A 16,146-nucleotide genomic window follows, 5' to 3' on the forward strand; every position below is an offset into this window, starting at 1 on the left:
TGACATTTTTTTCTCTCGACTAAACACAACTCTCTCTGTGTCGCGATGGGATTCTGCGATGCAAAGAAGAAGAAAAAAGCACGGGTGTAAAATAAAAATAACACCAACAATGACAGACAGCGTTCAGGGAGAATAAAGAGATGAAAATAAAAATGAGAAATCGATGAATGAAATAAGCGAAGCAACAACGATGAAAATGTCCAAAGTTACACACAATTTCAACAATTTCATTTCCTTCGCGACTAGACACCAAAGTTTCCGACTCATTCGGTACAGCGATATGGTGTGGTTTATTTTTCTGTGTTGAGTCATCGAAAGGAACATCGAGACACAGTACATTTTCATACATCCAATTGGTATTTCGAACTGGAACGAATATGTGATTTTTTTTTCTTTCGTCGTCTCTGTTTTGTAAATGAAATTGAGATCGAGCGATTCGTACAAGCATACCGATTTTCGTTCGGAATGTTGTTTATTCATTGTAAATAATGAGATTTTTTGTTGTTGTCGTCGTCGTCGTCGTTGCTCTGCTGTTGTCGTTAGCCATTCTCATCTATGTATAGATTTATGTGACTGTGTTCATGCGATTGACTGTGATTCAAGTCGACAACAAAAGTCGACCTTCGAATGGCTTGATTATTAGTTTCGCATATGTGCCATTAAAAGAGTATGTATGCAAAAAAGAGCATGTGTTTTCCATTTCACTGATCAAATTCCGATGAATATGCGGTCGTTCGAAAATTTATTGCAACGATAACAAGCCATTCAATAGAACGACGCAATTTTTATGATGCGGTTCTATTTTCGAATCGAATGGGAATTCTCCCAATTGAAATCGAATGTGCAGTTGTGCACACGATTCGGAAAATCTACATATATCGAATGGAATGAAAGCGAAGTAGAAGAATTTTTCATCGGAATGACATCAAATATTTTGTGGAAGCACAATCGCGCGGCGCGGTAAGCGAATCGTATTTTTGGTTTGCTAGACGCCACACCGCTACTAAAACGGTGGCTTGATCGGCCGTAATGAATGTTAATGCATTTTTTTTTGCTTTGCAAAACAATATACAGACAGGTGTATTTATTGAATTGCTGCTCAATCAGCTGGTCGCAATTACATAAGTTACCGTTTATGGACATGATTCGCTTGCCGCGCACATGCAAAGCAAGTCGCCGTCAGCACCGTCACCGCACGCATCATGCATTCGACGTAAATTTTAATTTAAAAAAAAATAGCTTGCTGCTTGGTTAATTGAGAAGTGGCCTTCTGTACGGTGATTTAGTCATGAATTGTTTGCTTGGTGTTTGAGAGTGGCACTTTACATTTCGCACCTCTTCTCACACTTGAGGAAAATCAAGAATTTATGTGGCTTGGCCATTTTGCTGCGTTTGAATTTATTGCACACACACACACACACACACACAGCATGTGCCTATGCTCATTAACATTTCCTTCATCAAGTACACCCATTCTAAGTCATCTAGAGAGAGAGAAGAAAAAAAACACAATGAACACTCATGAAATTATAGAAACGGTGAAGCAATCGAACTACGGCTTAACGTCAAATGCATAGAACTGTGTGATCTTGATCTTTTTTTTTGCTCTCCTCTTTTTCCTAACCATTGCGAACTGCTTTTAATGACTTTAATGTGTCTTTGTGTTGAATTAATTTTATTTTCTAGCCATTGTTACAGTTGCCACCTTTTTGTTTTTATTTTTGTATTCAAATCACTTGGTTCTTATGAGAACGAACGAAAGGCTGCCACAGACACTTGGAAAATCTTGTACTTTAACTCATGAATGAATTATTTAGTATTTTAATGAGAAGCTGAAATAAATGATTTTTCTTCAAGCGAAATTCAAACGATTCAAATCATTTTATTTCTGTGTTTCAAGAAGAAGAAAAAAAAAATAACGTCATTATGATTCGGGCCGCGGAATTACATGCGCACAGCCTCGTTAATCACATGATTACAGCATCGCAATGGGCGTAATTCCAATAATTACGACCTGGGAAATGATAAATCATACGTTGAAAATTACCCGAAAATTGGCGATTCATAACACATTTTCACCCAAAGCAACAACAACTCAGTTGAATCCATCGACAATTTCACAATCTCAAATACGTGCAAATTAAATAGTAAAAGAAGGAAAAAAAATAATATCTTTCGTCTTAAATAATTTTTGTTTTTCTTTTCTGCATCATCGAAATAATTTTCGTGAAATTGCTGGTGGTATAAGATTACAAAAAAGCCCTTCATACAATAGAAATATAGCTCAATTACGATTTGTGAGGGATTTTTCTGTTTTCTTGTTTTTTTTTCGCACGGCAACCATAGCAGCGACAACACATGGAAGACGAACAAAGTTGTGCAAGTTTTGATTAAAAACTATACACAACATTCAGAACGATGAACGGAAGATAAAATCCATCGAACGATATTCGCGAGTTCGTCTCGATCATACGCTCATTTTTTTTCTTCTTCTTTTTGCTGCGTCGTGTGCAATCGTTCCAAATGAAGATGAAAAGAGCATTAAATTAAGCATGAAAATAACAATAAAATAAAATGAAAACCGACCATCAAAAGAAACCGTTGTTCCGTTTTTCTTTTTTTTTTGTGTTGTTGTTGTTGTTGCTTTTCAATTTGATATTTCTCTTCTTCGGCTCGATACGATAAACGGATGAATCATTCGATGGTAAAATCAAGCATATGCATTCGCTGAATATGTTGAGGGAGAATCACTGTGGATGCATTCATGCGAGAATGTTGAGTGGGTGTACTGCAGTTAGATGGAAATGATTCATATGTGTATGTGCATGTGTGTATTTAGATGTGCACATTCAAATGGAGAGAGGTTTTTGGTGTTTGCATTTGTTGAGAAGGAAATGTGTTACACTATGATACTGTCACAGCCTTTCCTTTTGCATTGGCATTAAGCAATTTCCGCCATCACACCGAGGATTCGTCATAGCTATACTCTAAGAATGCGTTCTTAAAATTCTTTCATGTGAATACAGCACAATGTCAAGCTTCGACACGTGCAATTTACTCATTTCCACGGAAAAATTGCAATTAATACAGTTGATCGAAAGGTAATATTAACCGGATTTTCAATTTGCATTGTATTATTTTGTTTGAACAAATCAATTAGAAAATGCAATTTTCGGCTCAATTCCAGCAATTTCATTTGTGCCCAAATTCCTGAATTTGACTGTTAATCCAAAATTTTGCAATGAGAATACCAATTAAGTTGTTATGCAAATTGCCTGACTAAAAACGAAAATCATCGCAGTTGATTTGCAAGTGGAGTTAAGATTGTGCGAACTGTGTCAAACCGCATTTGGATCGGCTGGTGCGTGCAAATCGATGAATCGTGTTCGTCTGAATGCATCGCTTCGAATGCATTATTATTGCGCCATTTAATTTTAGCTTCAAAGTGACTAATTCGTGATCGTTTGACAGAAGAAAAAATTTTGTACAGTGTGTAATTTGTACGCCGGCAGCGCCGCATAGTCAAAGGTTTCAGTACACACCCAAATTTTTTTTTTTTGATTGATACTACCCATTAGAGTGACCAACGAGACGGATTTCTGTGTGTGCAATTTGGATTTTCTGCCAATTCTTTCCGCACCGCAGCTTAGATCGCATTTCGATATAGGCCTAAGACCTTGATCGAAAAGAGAAAGGAACGGAACCGAAGAAAACTAACAACAAACGCACCAACGGAAAAAAACAATAACAGCAAAAATGCAACAGCAAACGAAAAAAAAAATCATAAAAGAATATGAAATTTTCGCGAAACGAAAAAAAAATGGAGATGAAGAGTCGATATAGCGAGAGCAGTAAACCAACAACAATGCCAAACAAAAAAAAAATAGGCTCGAGCTGTTGTGTTCGGTTCAGTCGTTTTTCTGCTCTGCTATTCATTTAACTGCGCATCGCACATTCACAGACACACACACACACACAGACCCAACACCGATATCACTCAACGCATGTTAAAGCCGATAAAGAGATAGAAAATAAACAAGTGAAAAAAAGCAACGAGCTAGTAATTAAAGGCAGTAAAAATTTGTATTACATCGGCTCGTCCACAGAAAAAAATGTAAAATATTAATACTGTTTATCGCTTGGTTTTTCTCTTTGCTCTTGCTTTGAGAGTTGCTGTGTAGCGGACTTCATCTCTCTCTCTCTCTCTCTCCCCATTGCTATTCGGCTCCATGCTATTGGCCGTGTTAAAAACTGAACAGGAGAAAAATTTATCTCTCTCTCTCTCTAACTTGCTAGCTCGCTCTCTTCACTCGAAAACTGATAACTGTATACACACATATTTTTGGACCGCATTTTGTTTGTACAAATGGAATAGAGGCAAAGAGTTTTGTGTTGTTTAGTTTTTTTTTCTGCTTTAAATTTTATTTCGTGTAGATTACACATTCTTTTCTGGAGCAATCGCTCATTTATCGGTTATATTCATTTAGGTAATCAGCATCATGCAATCGTGCCCCTTCAAACATGAATTCGTTTCGGTTTTTTTTCTCTCTCGTTTCGAATTGTTTGTTGGGTCATTAATTTGGTGTTTGCTGCGTTTTGCCGGCTCTGTGATTTTGATACGTCGATTTCAGCACACAATTCGGAATGCTTTGATCACATCCAACGATGAATGATCGAGCGAAATGGTACACTTGATCACCACAAATCCGTCGAAGCGCACAGAATCCATCCCAGAAGAAGTCGATCATCACTTGACAGTGAATGCACAGTGCACACCTCGTTCAACCACATTTCTACAGCCGATAAATCTATACGGTATTTCGATATGGTTGTCTTCAATTTGGTTGTGTAATCGCTAATCGAATGCACTCTGAAGTTGGCGTATTGATTGATTTATTGGCCACATTTTCAATTCATGCATAAAACCCAACCATTTTCAATCTCATCAAAAATTCATTCAATGCAAACAAATTAGCTGTGCATGCGGTCCCAACATATACAGCCGACAAAGCCCATTTTTTTTTTCGTTCGTTTCTTTTGGCTCAGTCGAATGCGTTCTTATGATGCTCAATTATTCATAGTGCAATTGCATTGATTAGCCTAGTTTTTCGTTTGTGGTGTTTTTGACGATGAAATATATACATTTTGTTTACATTTTTCCATTCCATTTCGAGTGCATTGCATCAAGTCCGGCGCCCGAATATATTCGAACATATGCATGCACCAAATTTGGTCTAGTTTATGTGTGAGTGATTTTTAGATTGGTCGATACGAAATTGGGAAACCAACAAAATGATAGTTGTGAAGCGATGGACAGCCGTTCGATAACGATTCAGCGAATCGACAAGAATTTCCGATTAGAATGAACATTCACGTTTTTTTCTTTCTTGATTTGGTTTATCTTTTTCGCAATTTCAGCTAATCAATTCCATTTTGGGCTCATTTTTTGCACTACAAAAAGAGAATGTATTCTTTTTTTCGCTATATCCAATTTCATGCCAGTTTTGCCAATTGTTTATCACAGCGCACACACAAAACGAAACCATTTTATCTCATTCAAAGTGCTTTGCATAAACCAATTGACAATGGACAGGTCTGTATGCCGCTCTCAACGAACAAAAGTACAATGTAAAGCGATAATTTTATGGTTCATTGAGTCGAAATTACGTAAATGCTAGTCGCTATCTAATTGTTTCTCGATTGAAAACTGATTTCGTTTTTTTTTTGTCGGGCATTTGGAGATCAGTTAATAAATGCGTTTTACATAACAGCACACCAATCGAACTCAATTCAGACAGACGACAGCGGCGCTACCCGAGCTAAGCTGTTTGTCATGTCGCACATTGTGTGACAGAGGTCCACAAGCAAATTGATTTGTACATGTCGCGCGTGCAGTGCACACACTGGACACTTCATTCTCAAAGAACTAACATTGTCAATTGTTTCCTATTAGATTTGCACAAATGCAAATTGGAAATGCGAAAAAAACCGATTGACCTCTGATCAGCTCAACTCAATTGTCTTTGATATTTTCCATGGCTTCGGATTGTGCAACCGATTTCTGTTTCTCTTTGAATGCTGTACGCAAATTTAACATTTGATAAAAAAAAAATAAATGTTGATTTTTATATAATTTCGGCCGTTGTTTTCCGGAATTGAGTTAAAATGTCTCAATTTTGAGCTAAACCGTAATTTATTTCAATGGATGATTGACTTGTCGGTTCTTAAAACATTTTCTTGTCACACTAAAGGTCGATTTAGAACTGTTTTGCAATATCTCCTTAGCAAAGACTGGTCACTTACTTGAGGTGAAAACCGCATTGATCACAAATATTTCAGAAAATCAAATGTTTTTTTTTTTAAATCGAATAAAAACTATTAAAAATTCCGAATAAACAGACACCGAAATGTTAACTAGATGGAACTTGTTGATAAAAAAAAGCGCAACTTGATTTCCGTTTGTTTGCAAATTTCGGCTCTTTCACTTCACCTGCTTCAATCGTTGAAACGTGCGGAACTAAATCCGTAAATGCAGTGAAAAGAAACCTTTTATTCTCTACAGTTAGAAAATCTATTTCATTTGGGACGCGGATGAAAGTGTGCGTGGTCGCTTTGAAAGTTATCAAACGTCAGTTGAAGAGAGACGGTTGCCAATTGCTCTCTATCGGCATTTGGCAGACACACGCCAAATATACTATGGAGAAGAAAACAAGACCGCAGAGCTTTGCTTCGCTCCGCTCTGCGTTTTTGAGTTTTTAGTTACTTAATCTATTTTGTTGTTTTACAACAAACTATTTTTTTGGCGCACTACATGAAATTTATTTCATCAAAGTAACTTTGAAGTAATATATTTATTTGCAAAATGAATAACAAGATCTTGGTTTAATTTCTTTTTTAAAATATACTGCCTTTGGTTTAAATTAAATAAAAAACATGAGCATAAAATTCAAATTCACCATAATTTGTTTCAACACTCAAAAAGTATCTAGGAAAAAAAAGAGCAGATAGCTCTACATTTCATGTAGTGCTAAAAAAGAACGTTGAATCTCATTTGTACGAAATGGTGTAACTGTGTTTTTCGTACTGTAGTACAGCAGTGAATTGTAGGACAATGAGTCAGGTCGAAAGTACGGTTCTAATTGGCCATTTAGCAAGCAAAAGCGTCGCGTGACTTCCTCTGATGAATTGTTCTTTTAGTTTTTTTTGTTGTTGTTCCTATGCGGCGTCGTACATTCTGGTGATAGAATAGGCAAAATTATGGCTATAGGCAAAGTTGAATACACTTAACCAAGAGGTATGATGAACCCATCAAAGAGCATGTCATAAATCTATTTTGATGTATGCAGCAACGATTGAAGTTCATAAATTTGTGAACGTGCGCGCGCGCACACTCACATACAAAGGGCTTGAACTGTTGTTTTTTCCTCCAATTTTCATCGAGACACTGCTTACTCGCACGGATTAGACGTAAGAGTGAAGCCGCAAAAGAGCGTTATTTTGACGTTCAAAAATAACCATATCTATTATTTAACCCGATTGAAACCGTGTTGTGCTTTGCCATTGCATGGCCCATATCATATTGCAACATACCTAATTCGCCGCACTCGACTCTTTTCAGTGATTCATTCTTAGCCATGAATTGACTATGTAATGGAATGTATTGCGCATCGCATTTGATCAACATTTTCTTTGTATTTTTTCTTCTCTTTTTCATGGATTTAATGTGCTTACGTTTTTCGTTTCGTTTAAAAAGCGAACCAATTACGTTGCGGATACGTACAAAAACCAAGAAAAAATTGTGTTTTTCGCTATGTTATTTTCATTTTACGAAAATAAACCAAGGAGACAGCGAGCATTTGATGAGCCCTCCAAATATTTGAACCAAAGTAGCTATTCCTTCATTCATTATTTTGTAAAATCTAATATCACAACGTAATAAATGATAACTTGCATAATTGATTCTGAAGTACTGATTTTCCAATTTCGAAATGTTGACTAAAGTACTGCTTTTAAGACAGACAGACTATACCATTAATTGGCATTTAGTATGTTGTTATTTACACGCACATCGACAGGGACAGCGCGTGCGCCATTCACTTCAACAGATCTTTAGTGCTTCAATTTTTTTTTTTTGAAGTTCATGGTGTGGTTTAGCGACCTTACCGCAAAAATACTTATAAACCACAGAGTAGTTAGCTGCCGCTACCTCATCGAGCTATCAATGTATCACTGTACAGTGTACAATGATATTTATTAATATATTTGTTGTTTGTAGATACACATCAACAGGTGTTAATGGCAATGTCAAATCGTCGACCAAATTATCACTCGATCCGATCGACTTTGTTTGATTCACATATAAATTTGTTCGGTGTTTTCTTCGATACACTTTTTCCATTGATATCATTCATTGTTATGCATATCGTTTTCGTTTTATCGTTGTTTATAATTGTGTTGGTTCTTCGAGATTGCTAAAATTGAACGGAATTTTTCAATTTGTTAAAATGGATAAAAGCCTTAGAATTCCATGCATTGATGTTATCGGGCAAAAAATACATTTAATCGTTCATCTTTTCGTTTGACATAAAAGTTTATTCATTTCAACTGAATTCCGTTGACAGAAGTTATCTGCATAAAATAGTTGTCATCTCTTGAAAAATAAGATCTCTTTTATCGTAATGAATGTTTTTTGTCTCTTCATTTCAAGCATTTTGAGCTGCAAAACATTTTCTCAAGGAAACAAACAAAGAACAAAATGCCATCACGCTTCAAAAGCGTCGTTGCCTTGACAGTCGAGTCGGAAAATATGCTGTGGTAATGATGATGCTGCGACTTTAAGCAGAAAAAATTGTAATTCGCTGATTTTCACTTTGCCACGCGAATCTATAGAAAATCCAAAGTGGGTGAGCTATTGAAATTTAATGCTCGAATACAGCACGTTCAGAGCGAGACAGTGCGAATGAGATTGAAAGAGAGACACGGTGGCCAGCGAATAAGCGAGAGAGAAATAGATACATGATTAAAACGTAGCTGATGCATCCGAAAACAGCCAAAGTACATGGAATTAATCTTAGAAGCTGAAGCGAAAAAAAAAGATATTTAATGTAAAAATACACGCATTTACATGATGCGTTGCAGCGAAGCGCGAAATAAAGCCGTTGCTTCGGATGGAAAATTCGAAATTATATGTAGTTTGTGGTCGACCAAAAAAAAAAAAGAAAAAGAAATACAACAACAACCATGTTTCACCATGCGCGCATCAAGCGCGCCATTAAAGAAATGAAGAGAGTGAGAGAGAAAATGGAATATGGTTCGAAGCTAACGTTATTTATCCAAACACAAACATAATCTTGATGGAGTGAAGCTGAACCTTCATAAAACTAACAGAACCATCAAAGGTTTTTATTTTCTTCTTCTTTTTTCTATCCATATTTTTAATATGCTTCCACAATCTGACAGTTAGCAATTACGATTAATTACAGTGGACGCTAAGTGATGGGGCTAAGCAGACGATGTGAATGAGTTTTGAGTGTGTGTGTATATGTGCGTTTGTTTGTATGCAGAGAAGAATTGTGCGCCGCAGAAGAGAATTATGAAATGTCGGCAATTAAAGCTTTCATCAGTGTCGATGTCATATGTTGCTGTTGCGGTGGCTGAACAACAGACTGGAACAACCAATTCCGATGTTGACGATACTGCAAAAACGCACTAAACCAAATTTTCAATTGTGCGCATTTGTGACATTTGTTGCGCGTTTGACCCATTTTCCACGAAACAGTAATTCAAATGTATGCTCTTGTAGGAGCGTGCACAAATTACTGCACAATTTTGTTTCAGCTGACCTGGAGTAGAGGCGCGGAGAGAGCGAGCGATCGATTGAGAGAAAGAAATTATTGATCAATCGAGCAAATAATTGCGTCCGCATCGACGTCTTCATTTCCGCGCAGTTTCTTTGCAATCACGTCGAACAAACGAACGAACAAACAAAAAAAAACACAAAATATTTGTCACTGGCAATTTTGCGATGGCAAAGAAAGCCCAACAACAACAACAACAATAAGCACAACCGGGAAATATTAATATACGCATGCCGTGCAAAACTAAATTGTGGCAATGGGAACATTAAGTAACTAGTAGTTTTTCTTTTTCTCTTCTCCTCCTTGTTGCCATTAAATGCTATCTCAGGCTATATCAAGATAAAAATTTAGAATTTATTACTTGTTATGTGCCTAGTGTTTTGTATAGTGTGTGTTGATATTTTGTCTGAATGCGCATTCTGTGCACACGCAAATCACATTTATTCATCGCGCTTGAATACTTGGGATTTGTGTACGAGAAAAAAAAATATACGTACATATTGTTTTGTTTTTTTTTCATTCATGGAATCAAAAAAAAAAACCAAAACGTCTACAAGCACGCATCACATGGTATTTTAGCTATCGGTTTGCCTTGCCTTACCTTGCCTTGCCTTGCCTTGCCTTGGCTATAGCGTTCGAAAGAGAGTGCGTTTTTCATTCTTCTCTGTGTTTCGTCACCATATTTAGACGATAGAAAAGAACAATGAGCCCGTGTGCATGTAGCCATTTGTAATTGTTCAGCAGAACTTAAGGTACAATTCAGAAACAAAATGAATGCGTGGCGAGCGAGATAGAGAGAGAGAGCAGAATATCTCCATAAATGTGTGGTTTTTTTCATTCTCTCTATTTTATTCAGGAGCGTACTTTGACCAGTTTTGGTCGTTTCACGTCGTATTGCCTAATCTATTGTTCGACGTGCTGTTAATTCGATACATATGTACGGAGTACGTACGGTATCGAGCATTGTTTCTCGCTTGTTTTCTGGTTTTTTTTTTTTTTGTTTCGTTCGTTCTGTGATCGAATAAATATTTTCGTGTAATTTTCACACATATATGCCATCCATAAAATGATTAACTCGCTTTGCTAATGAATCGTGTGCACACTTTTTTCGTTCATAGACACCCATCAATTTCACGATTTGATTTTGTATCAGTTTCTGTTTGTTTGTTTGTTTTTTATTTACTTCGAACAGAGAGCTGTGATCAGAATGTGGCATTGAATCGATCAATGCGCCCAGAATTCTTTTCCCATTTGACTATTCCCCGTCATTTATCCGCCCAGTACGTAGTTCAGCAAACAAGTGTTTCTGTTAATTGCTTGCGAAAATTGGTGTGTTATCTTCCAAGTCTCATCGACACTCTTAATAATAACACACAATGTCAAAGCACTTTGTTCGGTCGGTTTCACAGCACATCGAGTTCAGCCATTCAGTAGCGATGAGAGGGAGGCAAGGAAAGAGAAAGAGATGCAGAGAAGGAAACGACGACGACGACGACGACGACGACGTTGACAGTGCTTCTACGTAATAAATTTAGAGAAAAAGAAACATCTGATTTCTCAGGTGCGGAAATCTGATTCCGAACACACATTATAATCACCTTTTGCGCATTTGCAAAAATATTCATTGCGCTAATGCGATTACTACCATTCTCATTTTTTCGTTAACGATAATGTTGCGAGCGCGAGACTATTGATTATCTTCTTTGAATATTTTCGAACGGCGATGTTTCGTTGTTCGAGTCGCAGTTTTTTTTTTTTCATTTCTAGAATAATTCCATTAGTCAATCTAATTACCTTTTCACATCGTTTCGAACGAGAATTTCGGTTAAAATCGTACGAGATTTGCTGTGTTTTTGTCATCGATTTGCATATTAACGAAACCAAGTGGTTACGTTTATACACACATGTGTGTCGAAAACATAGAATTTGTGAACTGAAATGGATTTGATAATTCATTCATATTTCCATAATTGATTTCTTGCCACTGAATATTAATAATCATTAAGTTTTAAGGTCCAAGCTCTAATTCTCGGTGGGAAAAACCCCGTTATAATACGTAAAAAAATGCACACTCTTTCCAAATTTAGCATTTAAATCCGATTTTTTTTTCTCGCTGTTTCCAAATCAGGACCAATTCCAGGGAAAAAAACCAACTAGTCGGCACATTGAAAACAATGGGTAGAAATGTCTTTGCATAATTTAACAAATCGTCCGAATAAATCGGATTTTTTTCCATTATTATTCTCCAAAACGAAAGAAGAAAAAAAATGCAACAGATGAAATTAGAATTTCAAAACAGTGGCTGAAGTAGCATGTTGTTGTCGTCATCAGTCGTCGCTTTTCAGCATCTATGTGGCGATACAAAGTGTTGATTCGTGGCGATGGTGTGAATGGAAATGACAATGAGCATGCGGTTTTGTGGAAATGCCAAAAAGGAGGCCTAGGTGCACAGCATAATTAGTTGTAAATAAATGGAATTGGAATTAAAATTACGAAAATGTATTTTAATGCTGTTGCTGCGTTGATGAACAATATTATCTTAGCTCATCATCAGCGGAGCACACACACACTCACTCAGCCGCTCACGGTGGTGGCAACGAAGAGTTGGAGTAAGTCGGAGATCGATCGCTAAATTAGTTCGAATGAATCAAGCGAATTAAGTGAAAGGTGAAACGCCGACACAGCGAGAGAAAGAGCTAACGCAATAGTGAAGCATAAAAAAGCATTGCAAACAACTGAATAGAATTAAATAATTCATTTTTCGTCTTGTTTATTACAGAATCTTGACGCTTTAGGCTGTGAAATTGCTACCTTTTATTCCGTCGCTTGGTAGACAATAGAGACAACGAAGAGCAATCCACACCGACTGAATCGTAATCTCTCGCGTATTTTTTTTTTTTTTTTGGAAAGACGGAAGGTGATGCGCAATTTCGTCGAAGAAAATAACAACACAAACGAAAACGAAAAAAGGCATCATGATAAACATCCAAATGTGAATACAAATTAACAAAACAGTGATACGAACACCGAATCTGTACAACGTTTTTTTTTTTTTCTATTCCGGATCGCTTGAAATTGTCGAGTGTCGTGAACAAGAAAGTTCAGAGAGACAGTGGCTTTTTCTTCATCATCTTCATCTTTGTTGGTTTGACGTGAAAAAAAAAAGCCCGAGTCTGAGTTCATGGGCTCAAAGAATGTCTATCGTTAGAGCCAAACAAAGAAAATGCTAAACACAGCGAGCGCGAGGCGTACAAGCAATGAACCTTGAGCTTTTTTTCCATCACCAAATTGTGTATATGTACGTTATGCGCGCAAAGGTCGTGTACGAGATGTACTTACAACACCCTTTTTGTTACAATCCATTCTTTGTAGCGATCGAGAGAGAGAGAGAGAGAGAGAGAGAGAGAGAGAGATCAAGAATATATCGTTTACATTATTCTCATTCACTTCGTTCAAATCGGATTTCATTGTTATTATTGCTGTTGTTGTTGTTGTTGTTGTTGGCATTCTGCTTGTTTTTTTTTTCTCTCTCCCGAAGCTGCTTATCGGATACATAAATTTCAAACGTAGTTCAACAAGTAACACGTAATATGAACGGACGCGATGACGGTGTACAATATGAACGAATTGGCCGACCAGAACAGATTGTAAATATTTCACTCTTTGTATCTCTCATTGCTTTTGCCTTGCCCTGCTGCAGATGGAGTATAAAGCAATGAAGACAACAAGAAGAGAACGTAAAGAACACACATTGCTTGTATAAATAAAACAGGTTTCTGTTCGGTACTCAGCTCGGATGTGGTGTGTGTCGGTCTTCGAAATAATGTTCTTTCTTCTTTTGTTCTTTAGGTGAGTGTATGTGTGTGTGTGTGTGTGTGTGTGTGTTGTTGTTGTTGTTGTTGTTGTTTTCTTTTTTCGCCTATTGCTTCGTGCGCATAAAATTCAATTATGTGCTGCATTATTTGTTGTCTTCCTGTACCTTAAATAACCGTGGCATCGTCCTCAACAGATAGACAACAACAAACTGGTGAAAGAGAGAAAGATAAAAACCACACAGAAACTAGACACTTTTTCACCACACATTATCGGCTCTCTTTTTTTATTGTTTAATTATATTCGATCAAAACGAAACCAGTCGACTCAGCGGTTGAGACCAACGATGATGCTGGTGGTGATGTTGGCGACGACGATCGAGCGCAGAACATCAATCGAAAGGCTCCAGACAAACAAACAAGACATGCCATCGATCTTCATTTTGTTGGCTGGCGTATCGAAAAACACTTTATATGCGTGGAAATTGAATAAAGTCGTAAAAGCATATTTTCGGATATTTTGACTTTCGGTTCATTTGACCTGAAGTTTATTGCGTGCAATAATCCAACACGCATCTCACCATTAATTTTGTGTTTTTCTTTCTTAATACTGTATTTTCTGAAGAAGAAGAAGAAAAATGCTTTCTCCTTTTTTGTACAAAATTGCATTTTTGCAGGTTTGTTTTTTTTTTTGCTTTGTTTACTTACCGATATAAGTTTTTTTTTTGGGTAGAAACGTTTTAATAACCAATTAAAAAGATCGGAAATGCAACTTAACACACCAAGCACAAATGATATATATGTGTTTTATCTGCTCGCTCTGAGTTTGCTTTGGAATGCTGTTTCTTTTCTGCTTCGTCGTTTTTTTTTTCTCTCTCAAATTGCTGCAGGCAACACACGGTCACACTCAAAATGCACATACACAAACACACACACAAGTGATTCAACTTTGGTATCGTTCGTTATCAAAACAAAAATATAAATACACTCACATCACTCACTTTGCAAATTGATAACTGTCCCTTTTTTTATGCTCTTGCTTCTTTATTTTGTGCGTGTGTTCTTTTCCTGCTTTGTTTCTGCTATCCTTTTGTAAGTGTATTTTAAACTTCTTCTGTTGCTTGCAATTAATAAACAATGCAATCTCTTTTTACGTGCCCTGTCTATATCAAGTCAAATGTTTTGCATCGATTCTTCACAACAATTTCGCATGCGATAATGCTGCTGGTTGTACGTACTACGTATGTGTTCTGTTGCTGTGTTTTTTTTTTCGGTTATTCTTTGTGTTCGACAGCGTGGAATTTTATACTCGGAGAATATCTGTGCAATGATAAAAAAAAAACGGAATATTGTAATTATTGCGCACATTCCACTTCAATGCTTTTCTAGATAAAGAATTCTACGTATGAATTATTATTTTTTTTTTCAAATCGGAATCTCAATGTATACGGATTTAGGGCTTTCGAACAAACGGATATGCTAAAGTGATAACATAACATTGATTTGTGTCACTCTCCGGACTCTTTCGACAATGCAATTGGCATGTACCCAGTTGTTGTGTGCACACTTTTCTCTCTCTCTCTTTATGTCATATCAGTCAAGTGGGTTTTATGTCAAAGTTTGTTGATATCAATGACAACAAACAAACGAGCCTGTTGTAATAAATGTTTTATTTATAAATCTCTTCTCGTTGTTTCTTAGCCCGAACACGTATTTATCTTTGATTCTTTTTTCGCATTTGTTGCGATCCTTCATTTAAATTCTTTACAGTTTCTTGCCACTTGTTCATTATGCAATAAACTAATTTCGTTATCGAAAAGGTTAACGACAAAGGAAACGTACGCGAAACAATTTAAAATAAAACAACAAACGGAATCATTTCCATAACAATCAAGCGTCTTCTTTGCTTGTTTTATTCAACGTCCAATTGTGTGTGTGTGTGTGCGTATGTTTGTGTGTTTGATATCAGCAACGGAAACAAATGTCTTTTTCCCATCTTCTCAAATAGAGAAATAAAAGATTTGAGTGTCGATCTGTCGATCCAAAGTCACAGCCGACATTGGATTGATCGTGTGATAAATATCTGAAACGTCAATTCCGAAACATGTTTCACCGAATGTGATTTCTCGATCAAAAAATTCCGATCAATTACATTTAAAAGTCTAAACGCGATACTAATGCATATGATTATAATGTACAGATTAAAATGTATTTGTCTCGACACTTGTCTAGATACTTGTTTACTCGATTTCCGGAGGCACACACAAACACAACAAACAGCGACTTTTTTTTAAATGACAAACTATACACTTTTAAACGACAATTGAAATGCATCAAATGCAAAGCGAGAGAAGAAAAGGTGATTCAGAATTTGTCACAGATTTTTTCCAAAGAATTCTCTATCGAAAGACTATTGAGTAATTGATTCTGAGTGATTCACACACAGAGTCGATTCCTGGAAATGTGTAAAGATAAAT

The 16,146-nt window shown here is 36.6% G+C and overlaps 1 protein-coding gene across 8 annotated transcripts in view; it reads right to left on the reverse strand.

Moving 5' to 3' along the window:
• LOC129576309 (hybrid signal transduction histidine kinase A) overlaps positions 1-16,146 on the reverse strand; it is a 46,125-nt gene that overhangs the window by 29,169 nt on the left and 810 nt on the right. For 2 of the 8 annotated variants that reach the window (XM_055461193.1, XM_055461194.1), the window contains exon 2: positions 14,378-14,989. The exons of 1 other annotated variant lie outside the window; for it this stretch is intronic. Coding sequence is in view for 2 of the 7 variants with exons in the window: in XM_055461190.1 (XP_055317165.1) it covers positions 14,452-14,589 (138 nt within the window). In the remaining 5 variants the exon portion in view is untranslated. Of the gene's footprint in view, positions 1-2,586; positions 2,605-14,377; positions 14,990-16,146 lie in introns of those variants that run through there. 5 more of the 8 variants (XM_055461197.1, XM_055461196.1, XM_055461195.1 and 2 more) reach the window with 4 other exon arrangements.

Source organism: Sitodiplosis mosellana, unplaced genomic scaffold (assembly GCF_009176505.1).
Source record: "Sitodiplosis mosellana isolate CC-2019 unplaced genomic scaffold, AAFC_SMos_1.0 Smas_scaffold_6181, whole genome shotgun sequence".
In the NCBI taxonomy this organism is placed as follows: domain Eukaryota; kingdom Metazoa; phylum Arthropoda; class Insecta; order Diptera; family Cecidomyiidae; genus Sitodiplosis; species Sitodiplosis mosellana.